Raw genomic sequence first — 21302 nt, 5'->3', positions numbered from 1 at the left:
AGCATTTGTTTGCAATTACAGATGTCAAATGTTTCCTGTAGTTTTTCACCAGGTTTGCACACACTGCAGGAGAGATTTTGGCCCATTCCTCCACACAGATCTTCTCTAGATCAGTCAGGTTTCTGGCCTGTCGCTGAGAAACACAGAGTTTGAGCTCCCTCTAAAGATTCACTATTGGGTTTAGGTCTGGAGACTGGCTAGGCCACGCCAGAACCTTGATATGCTTCTTACAGAGCCACTCCTTGGTTATCTTGGCTGTGTGCTTCAGGTCATTGTCATGTTGGAAGACCCAGCCTCAACCCATCTTCAATGCTCTAACTGAGGGAAGGAGGTTGTTCCCCAAAATCTCGCAATACATGGCCCCGGTCATCCTCTCCTTAATACAGTGCAGTCGCCCTGTCCCATGTTCAGAAAAACACAGCCAAAGCATGATGCTACCACCCCCATGCTTCACAGTAGGGATGGTGTTCTTGGGATGGTACTCATCATTCTTCTTCCTCCAAACATGTTTAGTGAAATTATGACCCAAAAATTCTATTTTGGTCTCATCGGACCAAATGACTTTCTCCCATGACTCCTCTGGATCATCCAAATGGTCATTGGCAAACTTAAGACGTGCCTGGACATGTGCTGGTTTAAGCAGGGGAACCTTCCGTGCCATGCATGATTTCAAACCATGATGTCTTAGTGTATTACCAACAGTAACCTTAGAAACGGTGGTCCCAGCTCTTTTCAGATCACTGACCAGCTCCTCCCATATAGTTCTGGGCTGATTTCTCACCTTCTTTAGGATCATTGAGACCCCACGAGGTGAGATCTTGCATGGAGCCCCAGTCCGAGGGAGATTGACAGTCATGTTTAGCTTCTTCCATTTTCTAATGATTGCTCCAACAGTGGACCTTTTTTCACCAAGCTGCTTGGCAATTTCCCTGTAGCACTTTCCAGCCTTGTGGAGGTGTACAATTTTGTCTCTAGTGTCTTTGGACAGCTCTTTGGTCTTGGCCATGTTAGTAGTTGGATTCTTACTGATTGTATGGGGTGGACAGGTGTCTTTATGCAGCTAACGACCTCAAACAGGTGCATTTAATTTAGGATAATAAATGTAGTGGAGGTGGACATTTTAAAGGTAGACTAACAGGTCTTTGAGGGTCAGAATTCTAGCTGATAGACAGGTGTTCAAATACTTATTTGCAGCTGTATCATACAAATAAATAGTTTAAAAATCATATATTGTGATTTCTGGATTTTTTTTTTAGATTATGTTTCTCACAGTGGACATGCAGCTACGGTGACAATTTCAGACCCCTCCATGATTTCTAAATGGGAGAACTTGCAAAATAGCAGGGTGTTCAAATACTTATTTTCCTCACTGTATATATATATATATATATATATATATATATATATATATATATATATATATATATATATATATATGTATATAATAACAGTTTGCATTATATATGTATATATGTTCAAATACTTATTTTCCTCACTGTATATACGTATATATAATTTTTTTTTTTAAAGTAATGATGATCAAGGTGTTCAATTTTATGTTCCTTTTTATATATAGTTAAACAAAAGCAAAATCAGCTTAGAAGAAGAATCAAGACATTCTGTCGTTTGTCATGCAGATCACACACATATTCACAGAGGATCTTAAAGGGTGACAGGCTGAGGAGAATTGGGAGCTTTGGTCTGATAGTTCGGATTGGCAGTACCAGTAGTGTTCACTCAAAAGAACCAATGCAAACTTACTACTCTGCCAGAAAACACACACCCCCACAGACACACACACACATCCACACACTGAGTCTTTCAACCCACAGAGAGCACAAGCACAAAATGTACACAAGCCTCTGCAAAGAACACAACAGAACTGGAGCAGACCAGTTAGCACACATGAATGAATCTCAAGGAAATCACAAACAACTCTTATTGCTGATGTTGTTTGTACAGTTAACTTTGTTGCACATTATTTTGTAAACCGTAATCCAATCCAAACTGTTATTTAGAGAAACCTGTACACTTGACATATATTTGTGTTGGATTATACACACTATCTATTTTTAACAGGTAGTGCACAAATATACCCACCACACCATAACCACAACTTCTTGAAATGTGACTCAGTACCTCAGAAGAGACATCACATCATTGGTCTGACAGAATACAAATTCAACACAGACTTGCAGGAAGGGAAGTGAACAACAAGCCAGCACTAGTCCCTAAAACTAAAAACAACCCGAGACATCCAAAGATCTATATCTGTGCATTTTAACCAGATACGTATATAAGAAAAATTTGTGATAAGGGGAAATATTTTATAAGAATTAACAAGAACTGTTTTGGGTTAATGGAAGAAGAAATGATATGGGAATATAAGATATGGGGAGGAGGGGGAACTTGGGGTAACAGCAAGAAAAACTGGTCTGAGGCAACTTGAGCTAGAGTGTGCCAGTTAAAACTGTATGTTTCTGAACTGAGCAGAGTTTCAGTATGAATACAGCCTTAGGGCTTAGGAATGAAACACTTCTTACAACACTAATAACTGCATGCACAAACATGCCATTTTCTTCTGACAAATACAGTTGACACCCAGCCAGACAATTTTTTTTTTTTACTGACATACATTCTTCATACTGTATATCTCATAACCACAAATACAGTTTCCACATGCTGCCACTAGATATGGTTTGTTTATTGCATGAAGTAATCAGCAAGCTTGCTAATAATAGATATTTAATTTAAATGTTATATTTAAATGAAAAAATATACATCATATTATTATGTTGATGTTTAATTAAAAAAATTAGCTATGTGAAGTCAAGTCAAGTTTATTTCTATAGCGCTTTTCAAAACAGACATTGTTTCGAAGCAGCTTTACAGAGTTTTAGCTAGTGTAGAAGATTTTACAAATGATTCTGCTCCATTTGCTAATTATCACTGCCATCACAACACTACTACCTATGTTTATGCAGTTGCTATTCTTATCTGTTGCTATGTGGCTTCAGTGGTTGCCAGTTGCTGAATAACAGCAGGGCCAATAACAGAGGGACCAAAGATTCACAGAGTAAATATTAGTCAGACTGATTGGTCCTTTTTAGACTGTAACTTATGTTACAATGACATCTGTCAAATAAGCTTTCAAGAGAGCGTTTCCATATTCAGACATTGGCATCACTGAGTGAAGGTGGCTATCACAGATCACATAAACTGTAAAACTATACTCTAGTATTATATTCCTTCTTCTTAAAAGGCATGGATACAGACTTCAGCATGCAGGATTTATTTGTATTTAATGTATGTAAATGTTTAGTATGTAGATAATGCTCTCTAATAAATGGTAACAAATGTGGCCCTGAAATTGTATTGGGACAGAATGATAAATGATAGTGAACTGTATTTTAGACATTTGAATATAATAATTTTTCATGATACTTTGCCAATAAATTGCCTTGAGACAAGGATTTGCATATTTGTTTCATAATAATATTTGTTATTCAAACAACTAGGAATATGTTGTTGGGATCAAACCCAGTCTTATATGATCTGATGCCAGAAAAATTTTCAGGAATTAAACCCTACAGGACACCTACTAGGCTCGCCTGGACCTTATCAACAGCCCACAGTGTTAATGATTGACTACTCACTTGCATATCAATAACAGATAGTGCCCCACTTCATGTCTCCAGAACTGTCTAAACCACATCCCTCTTCCAACAGGGTTTAAATTAAACAGATAAGAGAAAACAATATAAAAGAGACTGGCAGAAGAACAGGAAGGTCAGGGAGAAATCCACGGAGAAAAGGGAAAAAGACAGTGTATTATGAAAGCATATTACGGAAGAGTTTATTTTACTTACTGTCTCAGTGAAGAATAAAATTTGTTCAGTAATTTCATAACCATGCATACAAGCTTGTATCTTTTATCTCCACACCTACCAACTGTTCTGATACCAATTATAAAGCATACTACATAAAAAAAGCAAACAATAAAAAAAGAAACCAGACCCTCAGCATGGATAGCATCATGTGGGTAACCTGGACTGTGCCCCAGATTGTGCAGCAGGCATGCTGGTCTGCATTCTAATCTGTTTCCTCTTTATAAATCAACTCCATAAAAATTTCCACTGGACTAAACCTTGTTCCTGACAGACTGGCCAGGATACCAGTGCCATTAAGAATGCAGGGTCCAGCTGGGAATTTTCAGTTAGTTTCACACAGCTCATGCATGACTGTTACCAATTAGCATTTTTTTATGATTAAATGATGCTAGTGAAATAATTCAATTACTGGGAAAAAAAACAACAACAACAACAAGAGATAGCTCAGAAAAAAAAGAAGAAAAAAAGAATACAAATATTGGTTTCTATGGCCAAAACTTCAGAATGCAATCATACCTTCAACAAAATTTTCTGTCTCTGTTTATGCTTCACACCAAAGTGGATACTTCCAGTTTAACAGTTTTAGCCTTTGTTCAGTTCATATAAATGTACAATACAATGCTGCTTTTTTACTTATACTAAAGCTACTAAAGCTGCTATACTACCTGCACCATGCATCATGTAACACTAACATTTTAATGTTACACAGAGAATTTGCATACATTTATTCCGAAATCTCTGTGTAACAATAAACTATTATTGTTACATGATGAATGGTGCAGGGAGGTAGTATAGCAACTTTACAGCACAGGGTTTTAGTGTTCAATCTGAAACTCAGGTTACTGCGTGTGTGTTTGTGTTTTTGTCTGTACATGGTGCCCTGTGATAAACCTGCATCCATTTTTAAATGCAAATAGAGTGGAAGGTTTCGACAAATTTGTGTAACGGTGTTCTACAGATCTCAAGAAGTGATAGAAGTGTGTCTATGTGGAAAAACATAGAGCTATTACAGCAGCAGTGTTCAGCAATTCAAGGGCCACATCTTTCGTTCATTGTTTTTATATGCTTTAAATTAGTAGTAGTATATTTATAGGTGAAGATTCTTAGAAGTAGGAATGTTTATTACTCAACTTTAGAGGCTTGCCAGACTCTCAGAATGCCATTGACAGAAGGAGGAGGAGGGGGAGAGGAGGAGGAGGAGGAGGAGGGCTGGAAGCCTGAGGTCGCTCTAAATCCGTTTAAATAGCGCAAGAGCTCTCCGTGCTGTATCAAACACACGTACGTACAAACATACGCGCGCGTGCGCACGCACACACACACATATATATACACACACACACACACACACACACACACCACTCGACACCTTCTTGTAACGCCGTCGCTCCTTGTCCTGTGGAACTCGGGGAATCTGAGCAGTGGAACACTCAGCTGAGATCTGAAGACGTGACGCACGTTTTTAAACTAAACTGGTAAGTGGATATTAAATATTACGCAGCAATGCAAAACACTCCTAAAAACCGTGTTTTGCCGAAAAACTTTACCTGACTGTTGTTGGAGGTGTGTCATGGTGGGAGTGTCTGTCATCCAATAAACCTTTCATTATATTGCACGTTTCAAAAATATAAACACCAACACAAGCCAGTCATCTCACTTCTATAGAACGCAAACCAAAGTCACAATCTTAATGCCAAGTATGAAAAGAAGATGGTTGGTCGGGCTTCCACTGGTGCAGCATAATGAGGTGAAGGTGTTGTGCATTTTTATGATTGCTTTGAAGTAATTAATAAGATCTGATAAGATGGTATTATTTGTATTATTTGAGTGTAAGACATTGACCTACTTCTCCCTAAACTCCAGGTTTGTTTGTGTCCGACATGTTTATATACAGTAACTGATTTTGCACACACACACACACACACACACATATGCACACACACATATGCACGCACAAAAAGGCTGTTGCCTTAACCATTAATACGCCCAATTGCATATTAGGTAAATGCTTTTGTTCGTCAGATATTAATTGCTGAGATTTATTACGTCATAAACCACAAGACGCACCACCTGACTGAGTTGTGTACATTCATTACTCGGCTTGGGCTCGCGGAGCGTCACGTACAGCACGCGTGCGCTGGTGTTTACAAAGTGGGAACGGCGTAGACATTCAGACATTAACGAGCTGATACGATTATCCTTTCGCCGATTATTTATATGTTAACTGGACATAATGTTGCTATTGCATCCTTCACTTTACCATATGTTTGAGGCGCGGTGCTCTCGTTTGCCTGTTCCCGATGAGGCCAAACCCATTTCTGCACACGCGTTGGCTCATATAGTTAAAAACCTGTAAAAATCCATGGAATTAAAACTGAAGTGACATCTGTGGATTATACCTAGAATTACAATATGCTGGCAATAAAAAAAGCAGGAAATCATTTTGTGCACATCTTGAAGTGTCTCAAGTATGAACAATTTACAATGAATCTCACTTGTTATTATTAGTTTAATGCTCCACTTGTGTTTTCAAATATCCATATTGAGATATACACGTGTAAAGAACACAAAATTGCAGACTTTTGTCACACAGATAATTTTGTAACTTGTTATGCAAACTAATGCATTCGACGGGTTTTTTTGTGTTACTACACATCTGACCTAGCAGGTGGTTCTAGCTACTTTATTTTGATCAAGGTGGATCCAGAGCCTTTCTTAGGAATACTGGGGAAAGGCAAAAAGACATATATACTCTGCTTTTCCATTGCAGGATATGTCACACACATGTACACACAGCTAGCATGTTTTTGGGAGGTAGTAGGAAAGTGGAGAACTGGAGACACAAGTCGTGTAGAATATGTGAAACTCTACACAACCTCAGTTCAGGTCTGAAACTGTGCTACCAAATCCACCACCAGTACTGTGCTGGGTGCAGTGCCAGGAATCCAAAGTCCTTAAAATAGACAATACTCCAGAATCTTACTGTAATACAGTGTATTGCTATACATAGCATCAGCGTGCTTACAGAAAAATCAATCAGTTTTTGTGTGAAAAATTAATTCTAATGTCATTTTCATACCATGGTCCAAAAAGCATTTTGTAAACCCTGACTGTTTGATTAACAAAATTATTGACTGATGGAAAAATCTCTTACTTATTCAAAAAAAAGAAAGCAGAATGTGAGTTGGAAACTTGCAATAGTCTGAATTGTTTAGTGACATTTGCACTCATGTACTGTTCCTAGAAACAGTTACAGAAAAGGTGTGGTTATGTGTGGTAAAGTAAAAACTTTTTTTATTGCTTCTCAGAAAATGTCACGTTGAATTCCTGTTTTTGTGGTAACATAACCTGCAACAGCAAAAGAACAAATATTGTCTTGAGCTTTCATTTAATTTAATAACATTAAAAAGTTGTGTAGACAAGTAGACAGTTTGTTTATAAATGTTTTGGATGTGTACTTGGATTTAGTTGACTGACCACTCGAGCAGCAAAACAGCTTAACCATAGCTTTTTCACATTATCCTGTGACTCCAGTTATGTAACTATAGATAAATAAGAGTTGGCTCGGTCTGGCCTTATGTGCTCAGCTCCCTCGTAAATGAGTTCTGGATTATATCCCAATTGTGTATGGTTATAGAATAAACAAGGCTTTACAAGGCTTTCCTCACCACTGACCAGCCAGTGTACACAACATGTCTATGTTGAATAATGAGTGTGATACAAGAGAGATAACAGAGAGGAGCGAGCATTGGATATATTTATGCTAATAGGAAAGAAGAACTGTAACTTGTTTTTTTGCTCTTCATATGAAGGGGCACAGAGAAGGGCTTATTTTTTCATTACTTGTAAGGGTAATAAATATTTATTTAATTTTAAATATATCATTTAGAACAATTTTATATACTTATGTGACCCCAAGAGCCACGTTTGATCTCATGACGAACACCAGAGTTGCAGTTCAAGTCTTAACTAAACATAAACAGTACAAGGTTACATTCCTAAAGATAGACATCGGTGATTAATGATGTAAGTGATTAGAACACAGTGTATAATACATATAAATATGCAGTACTTTTATGTTTATTGCTACACATAACACAGCTCTTGATGGTTTTCCAAAAACAAAGACCTACATCTTGATTACCCCGATCCATCACACTTCTGTAATAATTTTTGATTTAATCATTAAAAGCAGTAGTAGATGTAAATGTAAAAAGGCTTACTGTGATCAGTGTTCGACAGTTTTCAAAAATCATGTAAAATCTCAAGCTTTCAGTGTTTGCATATTGATTCCTTACATAATACTGTATTCATAAGCTTCTGATAAGTCTCTGCACCTCAGAGTAATTTCACATGCAAAGTTGAATAAAATATTAGGCAAATGTAATTGCCACTTTTGGCTAAATAGCAACTGACATTGTGCCAGATAGATTTTTGTGGACTGAGAACACATGATGAGTTCATCATGTGCCAGATTATTCACAGTGTGAGAAAGCTGCCAGGCATATGAGAGTTTACCAAATAGCCCTGGGTTGGAGGGAGGGAGTAGTTATATGGAAAGACTCTACAGATAAAGATAATATTTTTTAGATAAACTAAGATAACTCTACCCAGCTTAAGAGAAAACAAGAGACTTTTCATGTAGCATGAAGGTACAGCCATGATTGCAGTTCTGTACTGGTATAAATGTTTGGTATAATTTCTTCTTAGACCCTTTATCTAATGATCGAAGCGTATGCACATATGACATGTGAAATGAAATGAAAAAAAGATATGAAATTGTGTAGTGTGACTATTAACACGCCTTCCCAAGTCATGTTACATTTCTATATTTTGTAATATTTCTATTTCATTTCTTAAGAAAGAAGCTGGAAATCATCAGGAATTCCTGTGAATTAAATACAAAAAGTATTGTATGCAACCTCTTAGAGGGTGTATTGAATGTACACCAGTATAACTGGTTTGCGGTTCATTTTTAAACACATTACTGATTTTTGGATGACTGTCACTATACCACTGTATTCTACAAGGCATTTGATATAATTGCTCCCCACACTGCAAGATTATCAAACTAATATTAGCAGGCCAACTATGGGAACACGCTCTTTAGACTAATACCAATCAAGGGTTTAGCGGAATGTTGACATCGATTCACAGACTAACATAGCAAAAGAAAAGACATTTAAGAAGGGGAGATAAAATTTGATTTGATTCACTCTTAACCAGTAACCATACACAAGGGCAGAAGGAGTAAAACGTCCTTTATAACAACCCCATACATTTTATATACCTACTAAAATGGCACTTACCAGTGACAAAATTCTTTTAAAAATGTGACATATTCAATTGATTTTGCTAAAGTTTTCACATGGTATGAGGTAGTACACAGCATTTAACTGAGGCTAGTTTCAGTTTTTTGTGGTTTTTGAAACCTATTTGCTCTGGAATGTTTGCTGACAGAAAAAAAGCACTTTATCCAACACTATTGAATAAATATCTAAAACAGCTAAAAGTAAGTTTGTCTGACTATACAGACGATGACTGTATACAGCACTGTAATCTCAGGTTAACTCACTTAGCTATATGATACATTTCCATGATTTCTTGATTGAATTTTGTTTGACAGTATAAAGTAATTAATATGCTTTTGAATATTTAAATTCTAACACAACCAAATTATTCTCAATTCATACTTCTCTCTGAACTTACCCAGTTCCTTTTTTCAGTTTCCCCTGGAGAAATGGGCGTGAAGGTACTCCTGTGCTTCCCATTCTACAGACGCTGCAAACAGCGGTGCAAAGAACAAGAATGCCCTCCTGAAACAGGTTAACCAGCTATACTCATTATATGACTATGATTTAATTTATGTGCCTCTCTGTATCAGCCTGCTAATTAGAATAATTTATAGCAGAGCTGTTAATCTACTCGTGCTGATAGGCTGTATAGGGTAGAATGAAAATGCATGATTTAACTAACACATTTGCCGTTTATAGTCTAACTTATCATAGCTGATGTACAGCTAATATGAAATATATGACAGTATGGTATTTTTCCAATCATAGTTCTAATATTACAATGTCATCTCTTAAAGAACCTGCAGTACCGAAAGCTGAGCCAAAGCCACGTCTCTGCTCAACAGCATCGACAGTCAGTGAGGGTGACAGTGGCAGCAACCTGGGTAGTCCTCAAGCATATTTCTCCCAGAAGGCTCGGCTCTCATTTAGACACCAAATGGATAGCAACTTCAATGCAATAGACACCACATATTAACACCTGACAAGTTGCCATGGTTGTAAAAATGAACTCTGACCCATGTCGAGGGACAACTGGGTGTAATAATCATGGATGGCAGACACAGGACTTTCAAAATTGTGTCTTTATATCACTCAGGATGTCCCGAATTCTGTTCAATAATGTCACCTTATGCCCTTATGAATGAAATGATTACACTGAAGAAGGAAGAGGAGAAAACAGCGCATTTAGGAAAAAATGTTTACAAGTCTTTAGAAAGTGTTGTCTATGTTCTGTTTATGTGCAGTGATTTTATGGTATGGCTTCTTTCAAACTGTTATACTTGGAAGGCCACATTATTTGCTTATGTCTGGTAATTCTGTGCAAATGGATATTTAATAAGATACTTATTCACATATTTTTTTAACATTAATGTTCTTACTTCTTGCTATAATTTGTTTTTGCAATTTCTTTCCTTTTTAAGAGTAATGTTTTTATTTGATCTCTATTCCCAAAGGACAAGTGATTAGTCACGTTAGTCAGATAGGTTTATGTGCAGACTCAAACAAAAACAACCTTGTGTTTTACAAGTTAAATCTGATAAAAAAAAAAAAAACAAAAAAAAAAAAACAGATAAAAGTTTGTCTAATAGTAGAGTCATTGTTAATGACTGTTAGGGCACCTACCCAGGACATGTGGTCTATCACTATAAAAACTTTGTATGTCTTTTGTATTAAATTGTTACAGTGTTTTTTCATGTATTACCATATATTCCATTAAAATGTAAGTTATTCTGTAACTTCTAACAATGGAAGAAACATTTCACATTTATAAAATTAACACTGAAGGGAAGATTTTCTCTTTTACATTTCTGATCTATTCAATGAATGAATGAATTTAATTTCTAAATGATGACATTTTACAATGAGATGAATCTCATTTTTCTATATTGTGTTATATATAATATATACAGTGGAAATAATTATTTGTTCCTCTGCGGTTTACCCCATTACAAAGAAATGAACAGTCCAGAATTTTTATGGTAGGTTTATTTTAACAGAGAGAGATAGAATATAAAAAAAAAAAATCAATTAAAAAAAAGCTTTAAAGAAGGTTTATAAATTAATTTGTATTTTATTGAGTGAAATAAGTATTTGATCCCCTACCAAATTAGAAAGAATTCTCTACACACCCAAATTAGTCCTGTCCCTATAGAATAGAACTCCTAATATCAACATCATTATGTGTATAAAAGACACCCGTCACCGACTCAACCTCTTCCATTCAAACCTCTCCATCAACATGGGAAGTACCAAAGAGCTGTCAAAGGACAACAGGGACAAGATTGTAGACCTGCAGAAGGCTGGAATGGGCTACAAGACTATCAGAAAGAAGCTTGGTGAGAAAGAGACCACTGTTGGCACAATAATTTGAAAATAAAATACAAGATTGCCAGTGACTGGTGTCTTTTATACACATAATTTGTTATTAGGAGTTCTTTCTTAAAGGGACAGGACTAATTTGGGTGTGTGGGAGTCTCTGCTACCTTCAGCTCCACCTTATGTCTTTTACTCAATGTCACTGTCTCTAAACCATACAACATCACAGTCCTATAAACTTTCCCTTTCACTCTTGCAGAAACTCTTCTATCACAAATCACTCCTGCCACTCTTCTCCACCCTGTCTGCACTCTTTTCTTCACTTCTTTAACACTCTCCATTACTTTGCACTGTTGAACCCTTATCCACCTTCACCTTCTCCCTGCAACCACACCACTCCACTGCCCTAACTTATTAATCATATCCACTTCCTGCTTCACCATCTCCACATCATCCTCCCGTCTCGCTCTCAGTTTCCTCATGCATCAGATGCTCAAAAGACTCCCTCCATCTTCTCAACACACTCTCCTCACTAGTCACCACATTTCCATCTGCAACCTTCATTGCTCTAACTTTAAGCACATCCTTCCGAGCTCAGTCCCTCTGCCTGGCTAATCGATACAGTCCTTTTCTCTTCTTCCTCAGTGTCCAGCTTCTCATTCTCCTTTTTAAAATATTCTCTCTTACTGTTAAAATAAACCCATCATAAAAATTCTTGACTTTTAATTTTTTCTTTTTGTAAGGGGGTAAATTTACAAAATCAGCAAGGGATACAGTGCATTCAGAAAGTATTTAGACCCCTATTTTTCACTTTCTGAATCCTGTCAGGGTTTTTTTTTTATAGTAAAAACATTACAGACATTTCTAGAATTCTGTTTTCACATAATCATTATTGGTTCCTGAGTATAGAAAAAAGTATAAAAAAAATATTTGAACAATTGTACTATCAGGCTGCAACATAACAAAATTTTTTTTAAAGTGAAGTGGGTAATAAAACAATAATTTAAAAAAAGAATTTGGACAAAAAAAAGAATCAATATAGCTAGTTATTTTATTAAAAAATAATTGACAATACAAAAGGTTTCCTGCCTTTATATGATCCTAAAACACTGAAAGTAAGAAGACTGAACATGTAACATGTCACTATAAGCTGGTTTTGTCTTCACATGTTTTTGGGTTTGGAAATGACTCCATCTGGATAGCGCTTTTTAAAGCGAGCTACTAAATCAGGGTCCAACAAATGAATCCCATCCAACTGATTCCCCAGAGTTACCCTAAAAAAAACAATCAAAGAGCAGAAAAACAATCAGTAAGTCGAGAAAAAACAAAAACAAACAAAAAATAAAACAAGGAAAAATATAACAAATTAAACTTCCAACTTCACACTTAAAAAATTACCAGTTTGGCTGGACATTATGAGGCCTCCCAAACAGTTCAATCTTCCTAGTGCCAGGAGACAAACGCTCAATCATTCCATAGATCTCATCTGGTTTGTGGCTGGTTGAGCGCACCTAAAACACAGTATATGTTAAATATAATACCGCTTTATTGATGTAAAGTGAATAAAACCAGCATGACACTATATTTGATGACAAAATTACCTCTGCAACAATCACATCACAGTCCAGGCCTCTGTTGAATCCTTGGGGGTTTCCTTTCACCCCTACCTAATAAAAGTGAGAGAGAAGGAAATGTGTTTTAACAATGAATAAGAAGGAAAATAAAACACATGTGGCATAAGCATACAGAAACACACCAAGCAGTGCTCTTTGCCATGGTTCAGCCAATGTCCAGTCCGTCCTGTTCGAATAATACGCTGGAGCTGATTGGTTTTGACCCAAATGATCTCATCAACACGCTCATATCTGAGGAAATTCAAAAGAAATCAAACACAATCCAAAGGCTTCTTTAGTATTTAAACAGATAATAACAGATTATTTTAAGTTCAGGTGGACTTACCCCCAGAGGCTTAGACACTCTCTACCAAGCTCCATTGCTCTGTAAATGACAGCAGAGTAAAAATAATATGACTACATCAGTGAGCCTAGAAATATCCTACACAAAACTTTACACCTGCTTTATGTATGTTGAGAATCATCATGTTCCCTGTAGGACATTAAAAACAAAGAACTGTTTTCATAGCAACTATGCATTTCAAAGATAAGTCAATATTTACATGAGCAGAGTTAAACACAGATCCACACAAACAGAGAGAGAGAGAGAGAGAGAGAGAGAGAGAGAGAGAGAGAGAGAGAGAGAGAGAGAGAGAGAGAGAGAGAGAGAGAGAAAGAGAAAGAGAGAGACCTGACTGGCCATTACACTGAATGTGTTCGGATTTTTTATTTTTTTTTATATACAAGTAAATGTCATAAAAGCTTTCATCGTATTCAAATTTCTTCATCACATCAATGCTCAGGCAGTATGGTTACTACTGTAAAAATCATGACAATAAAGTTCACTGAACTGAACCATACAAAAACAGCAATAGGTTGTGGCTAACCACAGACATTAAGACATATACTTTAGTATAAATGTATGTGAATATAATCTTTTTAGCTAAAATTGTAGATGCACAAAAAAAAAAAAAAAAAAGAAAAAAGAAAAAAGGTTGAACCATCTGGCAGTTACACAATAATAAATGGCATATTGTAAAAATTGACTGAGGCAGAAAATACTGTATTTAAAAATATTCCACTGTACATACAGCAGTCTATTGTTAGATTGTAGAAGTTTTACTGTGGAGATTCTCTAAGGTTACACTTGAGAGATAACATGGTATAAAATCTAAATCTAACATTATACTGAAGCAACAGGTCATAAACCTGTTACTAATAATAAACTATTTAAACAAAGGATAAAACATCCTTATTTATCAAAGTGGTGCAGGGTCAAATTTGTTCGTAAAAAAACGCTCACGCAAATTCCGCAGCCAGTTCGCTTATTTCAGCTTTGGTATATGTGCAGTGTGGTCAGAGTGCATGTAAACTAGAGAATACATTTTTTAAACAAACATAAATGCATGACTAGCAGTTAAATAATAAAAAACAATATGATCAATTAGTAAAGCAAGTATAATAAATAAAGTAGTATAAGTAATAATAAAAAAGAAGTAGGGAGTGCTCAACTGTGCATGTGAGAAACTCGACATATGGGCTTTCTGTCAATATGTTACTAATTTGTAAACGCGAACCAAAATGCTCAGTTGTGGATTTTTTTTTTAAATCCACAACTGGAAAGAAAGAAAAAATTTCTGGAAAGAAAGAAAAATAGAAAAAGAAAGAAAGAAAGAAAAATAGAAAGTAAAATTTACCAATTCTCCTGGTAATCACAAATCTGTGCTATTTTCTAAACGACTGATTCAAAGACTTCTCTTACAGAATAACTTGCTCCACAACATTGCAAGAATTCCTCATATGTTAAACCAAATAAAAAATTTAAACTACCACTAACACTCATCAAATTCAGCAATATTCATAATAAACTCATCTCCACCTTCCAGTCATCCATAGGAAGAGGAAGCCATCATCCTGCAGAACAGGTATGTTAAGTTTCCTCATCTCATCATCTGTCAAAGTTCCATATGGAAGCTCCATGTGAATGTCCCATGGAGGGTCGGCCATCACCACTGCAAACTTTCCGAGGATGGACACATCCAGGTATCGAATATCACAACAGATCCACTGAGTAAACCATAAGAGACAGAAACATGTGCTTTAGCTGTAAGAGCAGGAATTTTCTAAATACAGCAAACTGTGACATAATCCAACACCTTTATTCATCTTCAAAAAATACAAAAATTATGTATGCATCCAATATTTAGAAACGCGCACCTGAGCTGGAAACAGTTTCCCCACGTTGCTCTCTCCATCTCTAGCGTGCAGAGTGAGCTCAGTGGTGCCTGTCTGAGGTCCTATAGAGCCGCTCTCAGCTTCAGGGGGGCTGTCAATCTCATAGTGTACATATTTACAGGTGTCCATGTGAAAGCAGGTGTTCAAGAAGGAGCAGTCTCCAAGACTTTCGTCTGTGTGTTTGTTGATGATCCGCCTAGGGAAGACACATGACTTTACTGCAAGCAGTAAGTATTATCTGGAAAAACATTACAAATTTAGAAAACAAATGATATTGCTGTGTCACAATTGGTCACCTACCTGAAATGTAACTTGTTGCAGGGTTGTGGTGTGTCCCCATATCGCATACACTCTTCCTTAGTCCCTTGATCACAGAACTCCTGCACCTGTGCTCGACCACGTGAACGAAACTTCTCTACAATCGACTGTTCTCTGGCTGAGCTGGTATTCAGTAACTCAAGGATTTCCCTGCTCACCTACACACACACACACACACACACACACACACACACACACACACACACACACACACACACACACACACGTAAAAAAATAATCACAAACATTTTCTACAACAATAAATAATGCTTGCAACAACCAGAAAAGTGCTTTATACCTTTTTGCTTTGTTGCTCCTTGGTTGACTGCTGGTTCAATAAGCTCTCTATCTCCATATCCAAGTGAGACATCTTTCCCTTATTGGTGCGGCCTTTTTTCTCAGCTCCAACTCCTCCAGATCCCGACTTCCAATCAGATGTCCCTGCCAGCTGTGTACTAGAAGCAGGAGAAATTGACGACGTCTTGGGCGGTGGTGAAGACAACTGAAGCAAAGAAGGGGAGGAGCCAGGGGCCCTCTTTTGATGAATAATTTCATCTCCTTTTCTTTTTACACCAGATTTCTGGGGTTGTGGTGTAGAACTACTGATCATTGCCCACAGTTTGGTATGATCGACAGAGATAACTAAGGTGGGCGAAGAAGAGGTTGTGCTGTTTGTTGGCTGTCGGACTTCGATCAGTTCCTGAGCTGAAAATTTAAGTAGAAGACTCTGGATGCAGGCGTGCGACACCGCTGATTCAGACTAAGAAAGTTAAGGGAAAAAAAAGTGACAGTGAGAGGAAGAAAGATTTACTCTCTTTTAATAAACATTTAAATTCTCCACATAACACATACAGACTAAACTCACACGTTTATACATACAGAGTTTAGCTGGTTGGTGATGGTCAGAGAATCAATGGGGAGTGTGAGGCTCAATTCAGACAGGTATTCCAAAAGTCTTCTCTCTAATTCAGGGTCAGGGGAACGCTCCTCCTGCACCTCTGTAGGGGGTTGGAGGGTTGGCCCCGGACTGTCACTACGTGTAGGTGCTCCATCACCACTGCCAACCTCTGATTGGAGGAAAAAAATAGAGATGTGGTTAAAGAACTTGCACACAATATACAATCAACAATATTCAATCTTTAAAAAACTGCAGAGTTTAGGTTTAATTAAATACACATGATTCCTATAGCCTTCATTAATTTGTTGTGAGTAGAGATGTGGCCCTGCAGGACCCTAGCTAACATACTCCTGTCTTTGTCGGTGCATAATACCCATAATGCATTGGGGGGATTGAATGAAACAGATCACAGGACACTGTTTGTGCCTGCATTCATTTATAACATCTGTTTACCGCTAACATTTAATATCACGCAGCACGTACAGATTATTAAACCCATTCGAATGTGAGTTGCCCCCAGTATGAGCTTTAAACCTGGTCCGGTGAGTAACTTATTTATAAGCCCCTTTGTGGTTATTCTGATTAGATCGTGTTTATCTGATACACAGGACCATACCGGTGCTCAGTTGTGTCGGATCTTTCCTCCTCCTCTGCAGCCTCTCTCGCAGAGAGTCCAGCTTCTTTTTGTGAGCCTGAATGTCGCTCCATGTATCTGACATCTTCCAAACGAATACGTCAGGACTAAATTAATGAAACACTCGCTTTAGTGGCGCCAACAAACAGTTAACAAACCCCTTCCCCAAACACAGGCACTAAACTTCCGCCACGTAGCGGAAACTGAAAGACGGAGCTTGCTAGCATAAAAGTCTTCACAGTTTTTTGGTAAACACTACAGAACTGTGACGTGTAGCAAACAGAAACTAACTAACTAACTAACTAACTGTCTGTCTGTCTGTCTGTCTGTCTGTCTGTCTATCTATCTATCTATCTATCTATCTATCTATCTATCTGTCTGTCTGTCTGTCTGTCTGTCTGTCTGTCTGTCTCTGTCACTGCAATTCAGATTGATCGAGGATGAAGTAGCTCCATGGTTAACATGTTGGACTGATCTGCTTGCAAGGTCGTGAGTTTAATTTCCAGCACACAAAGCTGTCACTGTTGGGCCCCTGGGCAACCCTCAGCTTCTCAGTTTTATAAATTATATAATAAATACACAGGAGACTGTGTGTGTATATGTGTCTGCTTTTTTTTTTTTTTTTTTTTTTAAACCATCCTTAATATTTGCAAAACAATAAGTGCATTCTCAAAGCAATTTGTACAAACAGGACAACACATTGGATTTCTTGCAAAAGCTGTACTTTTCTCAAAATCATTAGTTCAACCCTCAAAGATATTTGTTTCAATGGACATTTCATTGCCATCATAATGACAAGTCCTTTCGTCATTGTTCACAAACAAGGTCTTCAGTACGTCCAGTCATGTTGTCAGTATGACGGCACAGTTTCAGTAGTTCCTGATATAAACTACAGTTTGGATTAAAATGATTGAAATTTCACAAGGCTGAATTTCTTCTGTATGGTATATATATGAACTTCAACAGAACAAATTAATTTATTTGATGGCATATTTGACTTATATTGATTGCATAAAACCGGACAGGATTTACACTTTTACTGTCTTTGTTCGTTACCTGATTTTCCATCCCTTTTTAGAAATTGTAATTCAGTGTTTTTCTTTGTCACCATTTGAAGGTTCACGAGATTCAACTTTGACCTGTTTTAGAGAACCAGTTGATCATTGGTTAATTTGATGCCGTTCACTCACCTTTGTTAGTGAAATTCAAGATTCATCTGCACAATTCATCAATTTAAGGCACATTTACAAAAGAAGTTTGATGGAAATTTACGATTGAAAGATCATGACAACTGGTTTAACCATTTTGGATTCAATGACTTATACAGTGACTGATGCAGAGATTTTTGGGGGGTTTAGTCAATGAAAGGGGAAACTTTTATAATGACAAACAACTGAGAATGAAGAAAACTATAGACAATTGTACACAATCAATTAAATGAATGTACAAAAGCATTTGCAATTTGATCAAAGCAACACGAAATGTTTTTATGATTTGCACAAGTGACTAAATAATTAGGTTGAACAAGTAGTTTTGAGAATTTTTTTTCTGATTAGAAAAACGCTCCAAAGCACCTGAGGAAAAACTGTATTCTGTCTGATTGTGAAGATTGTCTCTATTGTGATGTGCTCTTATTTTATAACCCTGGTTCTGGTTTTCTACCAGTATTGCCATCTAGTGGCTTAATGCCTTATTGGAGGAAAATGGAGATCAAGCAGTGATGGTTTAACACATGATTAGTGTACGTTCAGGGACACAATCATGCTGGAGCAGGTTTGGGTCTCCTAGATCAAATAAATGGAAATTTTAATGCTACAACATCCAAAGTCATCCTATCCAATTGTGTGCTTTGTGGTAACATTTTGATTTTCAAAGTAAAAATCAATTGTCCCAATTTTGTCCATATTTATATATTACAAAAAAATATATATATATTTTTACTTGTTTTAGATGCTTTTATTTTGTTCCAGTGATATGCAATCAGGGCCACCAAGGCTTTTTTTTTGCTGGCCTAAACTGTCAGGATTTTATATATATATATATATATATATATATATATATATATATATATATATATATATATATATATATATATATATATATATATATATATTTGTCCATGAAAATATATTGAATTATTCTCAATAGTCTGTCCTCTTTATTTCATAGTGTTTCCTCAAGAACGCTGCAGCACAACCAAATGTTTGTTAAGGTTAAGGCCATTACATCACATGTTGCTGGAGTTAAAAATATCTGTCTTAAGCCATGTGCAAGGAATACTGCCAGCACCCTGTATTTTACAATCCATGTGGCTTGAAGCTGTTTCTTTAACCAAACAGATTTTGAGTTGCTGACTCCAGGGCCCTTGAGCAGGCGCTTAATTACTTCTACATTTTCACGTCTTTTGATTGGATGGTAAGAGAGTACACTAGTCAGAGCTTGCAAACTGCACCTGTAGCAGCTATTTTAATAGCTGTTTTTTTTTCAGATAAGAAACTGATTTGTTTGCAGATGTGCTTATAAGGACAGTTACAAGACAGATGTTTCAAGAAAAGATGAACATCATGTCAAAAGGTAATCCACAACAGTTTAAAACAGTTGTTGAGCTTTTTCACAAATCATTTATACTTTTGTGTTTTCTCTTTTGTAATTTGCACAAAAACACATAATTTGTCTTCATTTCAAATCCCCAGGAAAATCCTAATGGATGGAAAAATGAAGAAGAAACCTAAAGAGGAACCAGACTCAAAAGAAAACCCTTCCTCACCTGGGTGACCACTGAATGTACATTCAATATAGTTTCATCATTGTTGAGGTTATCAGCTAAATTTAAGCTTGTTAAACACCAGGTCATGAAAGCAGCGATGTCATCAGCTGTGTGCCTTGTGTAGGCTATGGCACAGGATGCCTTTAGTGAGAGAGGAGGGGGCATGCAGATCAATTAACATTTGTCATTTCTCATCATTAGCAAGTCTTTGTAAAAAGAAACAAAAGGAAAATAAAGAGTAAGCAGTGCTAGTTTAACAAGTTTACATACAGTACATCCTCAGTGCAGTGTATTTATTTTCCTTACACTAAAATAATTAACAGTTTATTTTATTTGGTCATGTAAATTATGAGACAAATGGGTTTGTTAGGTTAATGGGATAATTCAAGTTTGCTCTTCAAATGTTCTAAATGAAACCATTTTTATAGATAAATAATCTGTTATATGGGTAAAAGGTAAAAAAAAATCAACTATAAAACTCACCTAAATTTTAAACTCGTCTATGAGTATAGAGCTAGGCCAAAATGATCAGGATTGGTTCACCAGTTTTTCCATATTTATACATCAAAGTATAGTAACTGTAAACTAAATACAGCCCTTAATAATTTAGTATGCAGTATAACGTTATCTAATAAAAATGTAGTAGTGTCAGTGAGAATAGACTTATATTTTGATTTGAATGATTGGCATGTAATTACATTAATACCCATTTATAATTGTGATTGTTCTTTTAAATTATTCTGGTAATTACTTTTTTTTGTGCAAATTGTACAATATTAAAAAATTTTTATTACTTTATTTAAATTAATCTCTATTAATTTTTTAGATTAAGCATCATAGTTAACTGATTAAAGATGACACTTATATAGCTAGTATATGCAGGAATGATTCTGAAATGCTGCACCAAAATTCAGGTTTTGGTCTCTTACTTCAAATGAAGAAAAAATGTAATACTACCACATCCGAAGACATCCTATACAATTGTGTCAACAACGTTGTAGTAACATTTTGAGCAATTACCATGGTTGGATGAAGGTGTCCTAATACTTTAGTCCATTAAGTGCATAATATAATTAAAATATATTATTTAGCTTGTTTAATATGCTGTTATTTATTTCAAGATTTGGAATTGCCAGTACAACCAGTCTCCTGTATTTCTATGTTGAGATGAGTAAGAATGTTAGGAATATGTTTAATAATCATATATATTGTAATTATACAATACAAAAAAAATAGATTAATTTGACTATAGTCAATATATTGATATTTCCACTTGCAAAGATGTCATGTTAGCAGTAACCAAGTAGCGTATTAGATCATACTTGACATTCTGTTTAAAT

At 36.2% G+C, this 21302-nt stretch overlaps 2 protein-coding genes across 2 annotated transcripts; one reads left to right on the top strand and one right to left on the bottom strand.

Annotated features, from left to right (window-relative positions):
• Positions 1-5146: 5146 nt before the first annotated feature.
• Positions 5147-10970, top strand: LOC310726219 (uncharacterized protein C17orf114-like). Its single transcript, XM_083541576.1, has 3 exons — positions 5147-5362; positions 9614-9712; positions 9979-10970. The coding sequence occupies exons 2-3, from the start codon at positions 9628-9630 to the stop codon at positions 10155-10157; spliced, it is 264 nt and encodes an 87-aa protein (XP_083397702.1). The 5' UTR covers positions 5147-5362; positions 9614-9627; the 3' UTR covers positions 10158-10970.
• A 1560-nt stretch (positions 10971-12530) lies between these two features.
• Positions 12531-17405, bottom strand: mettl3 (methyltransferase like 3). Its single transcript, XM_083541480.1, has 11 exons — positions 17178-17405; positions 16543-16730; positions 15962-16423; positions 15646-15821; positions 15328-15541; positions 14990-15177; positions 13457-13495; positions 13254-13362; positions 13099-13164; positions 12896-13008; positions 12531-12771 (listed from the first exon to the last, which is right to left on the bottom strand). Exons 1-11 carry the CDS (start codon positions 17278-17280, stop codon positions 12660-12662), a joined length of 1770 nt encoding a protein of 589 aa, XP_083397606.1. The 5' UTR covers positions 17281-17405; the 3' UTR covers positions 12531-12659.
• Positions 17406-21302: the final 3897 nt, after the last annotated feature.

The sequence above is a fragment of the Silurus aristotelis genome (assembly GCF_946808225.1).
Source record: "Silurus aristotelis genome assembly, chromosome: 5".
NCBI classification, from domain to species: Eukaryota; Metazoa; Chordata; class Actinopteri; order Siluriformes; family Siluridae; genus Silurus; species Silurus aristotelis.
Note: the sequence above shows the minus strand (reverse complement) of the source record. Positions and strands in the feature narration are given on the sequence as shown.

What these genes read in the sequence shown, in the direction of transcription:
- mettl3 (XM_083541480.1), bottom strand. Translation starts at nt 17,280, where the DNA reads ATGTCAGATACATGGAGCGACATTCAGGCTCACAAAAAGAAGCTGGAC. An exon ending in TGCAACAAGTTACATTTCAG is followed by an intron (nt 15,542 to 15,645) that starts GTAGGTGACCAA and finishes TGTCTTCCCTAG; the next exon opens with GCGGATCATCAACAAACACA. An exon ending in ATGGCAAAGAGCACTGCTTG is followed by an intron (nt 13,165 to 13,253) that starts GTGTGTTTCTGT and finishes CACTTTTATTAG; the next exon opens with GTAGGGGTGAAAGGAAACCC.
- LOC310726219 (XM_083541576.1), top strand. Translation starts at nt 9,628, where the DNA reads ATGGGCGTGAAGGTACTCCTGTGCTTCCCATTCTACAGACGCTGCAAA. An exon ending in AGAATGCCCTCCTGAAACAG is followed by an intron (nt 9,713 to 9,978) that starts GTTAACCAGCTA and finishes CATCTCTTAAAG; the next exon opens with AACCTGCAGTACCGAAAGCT.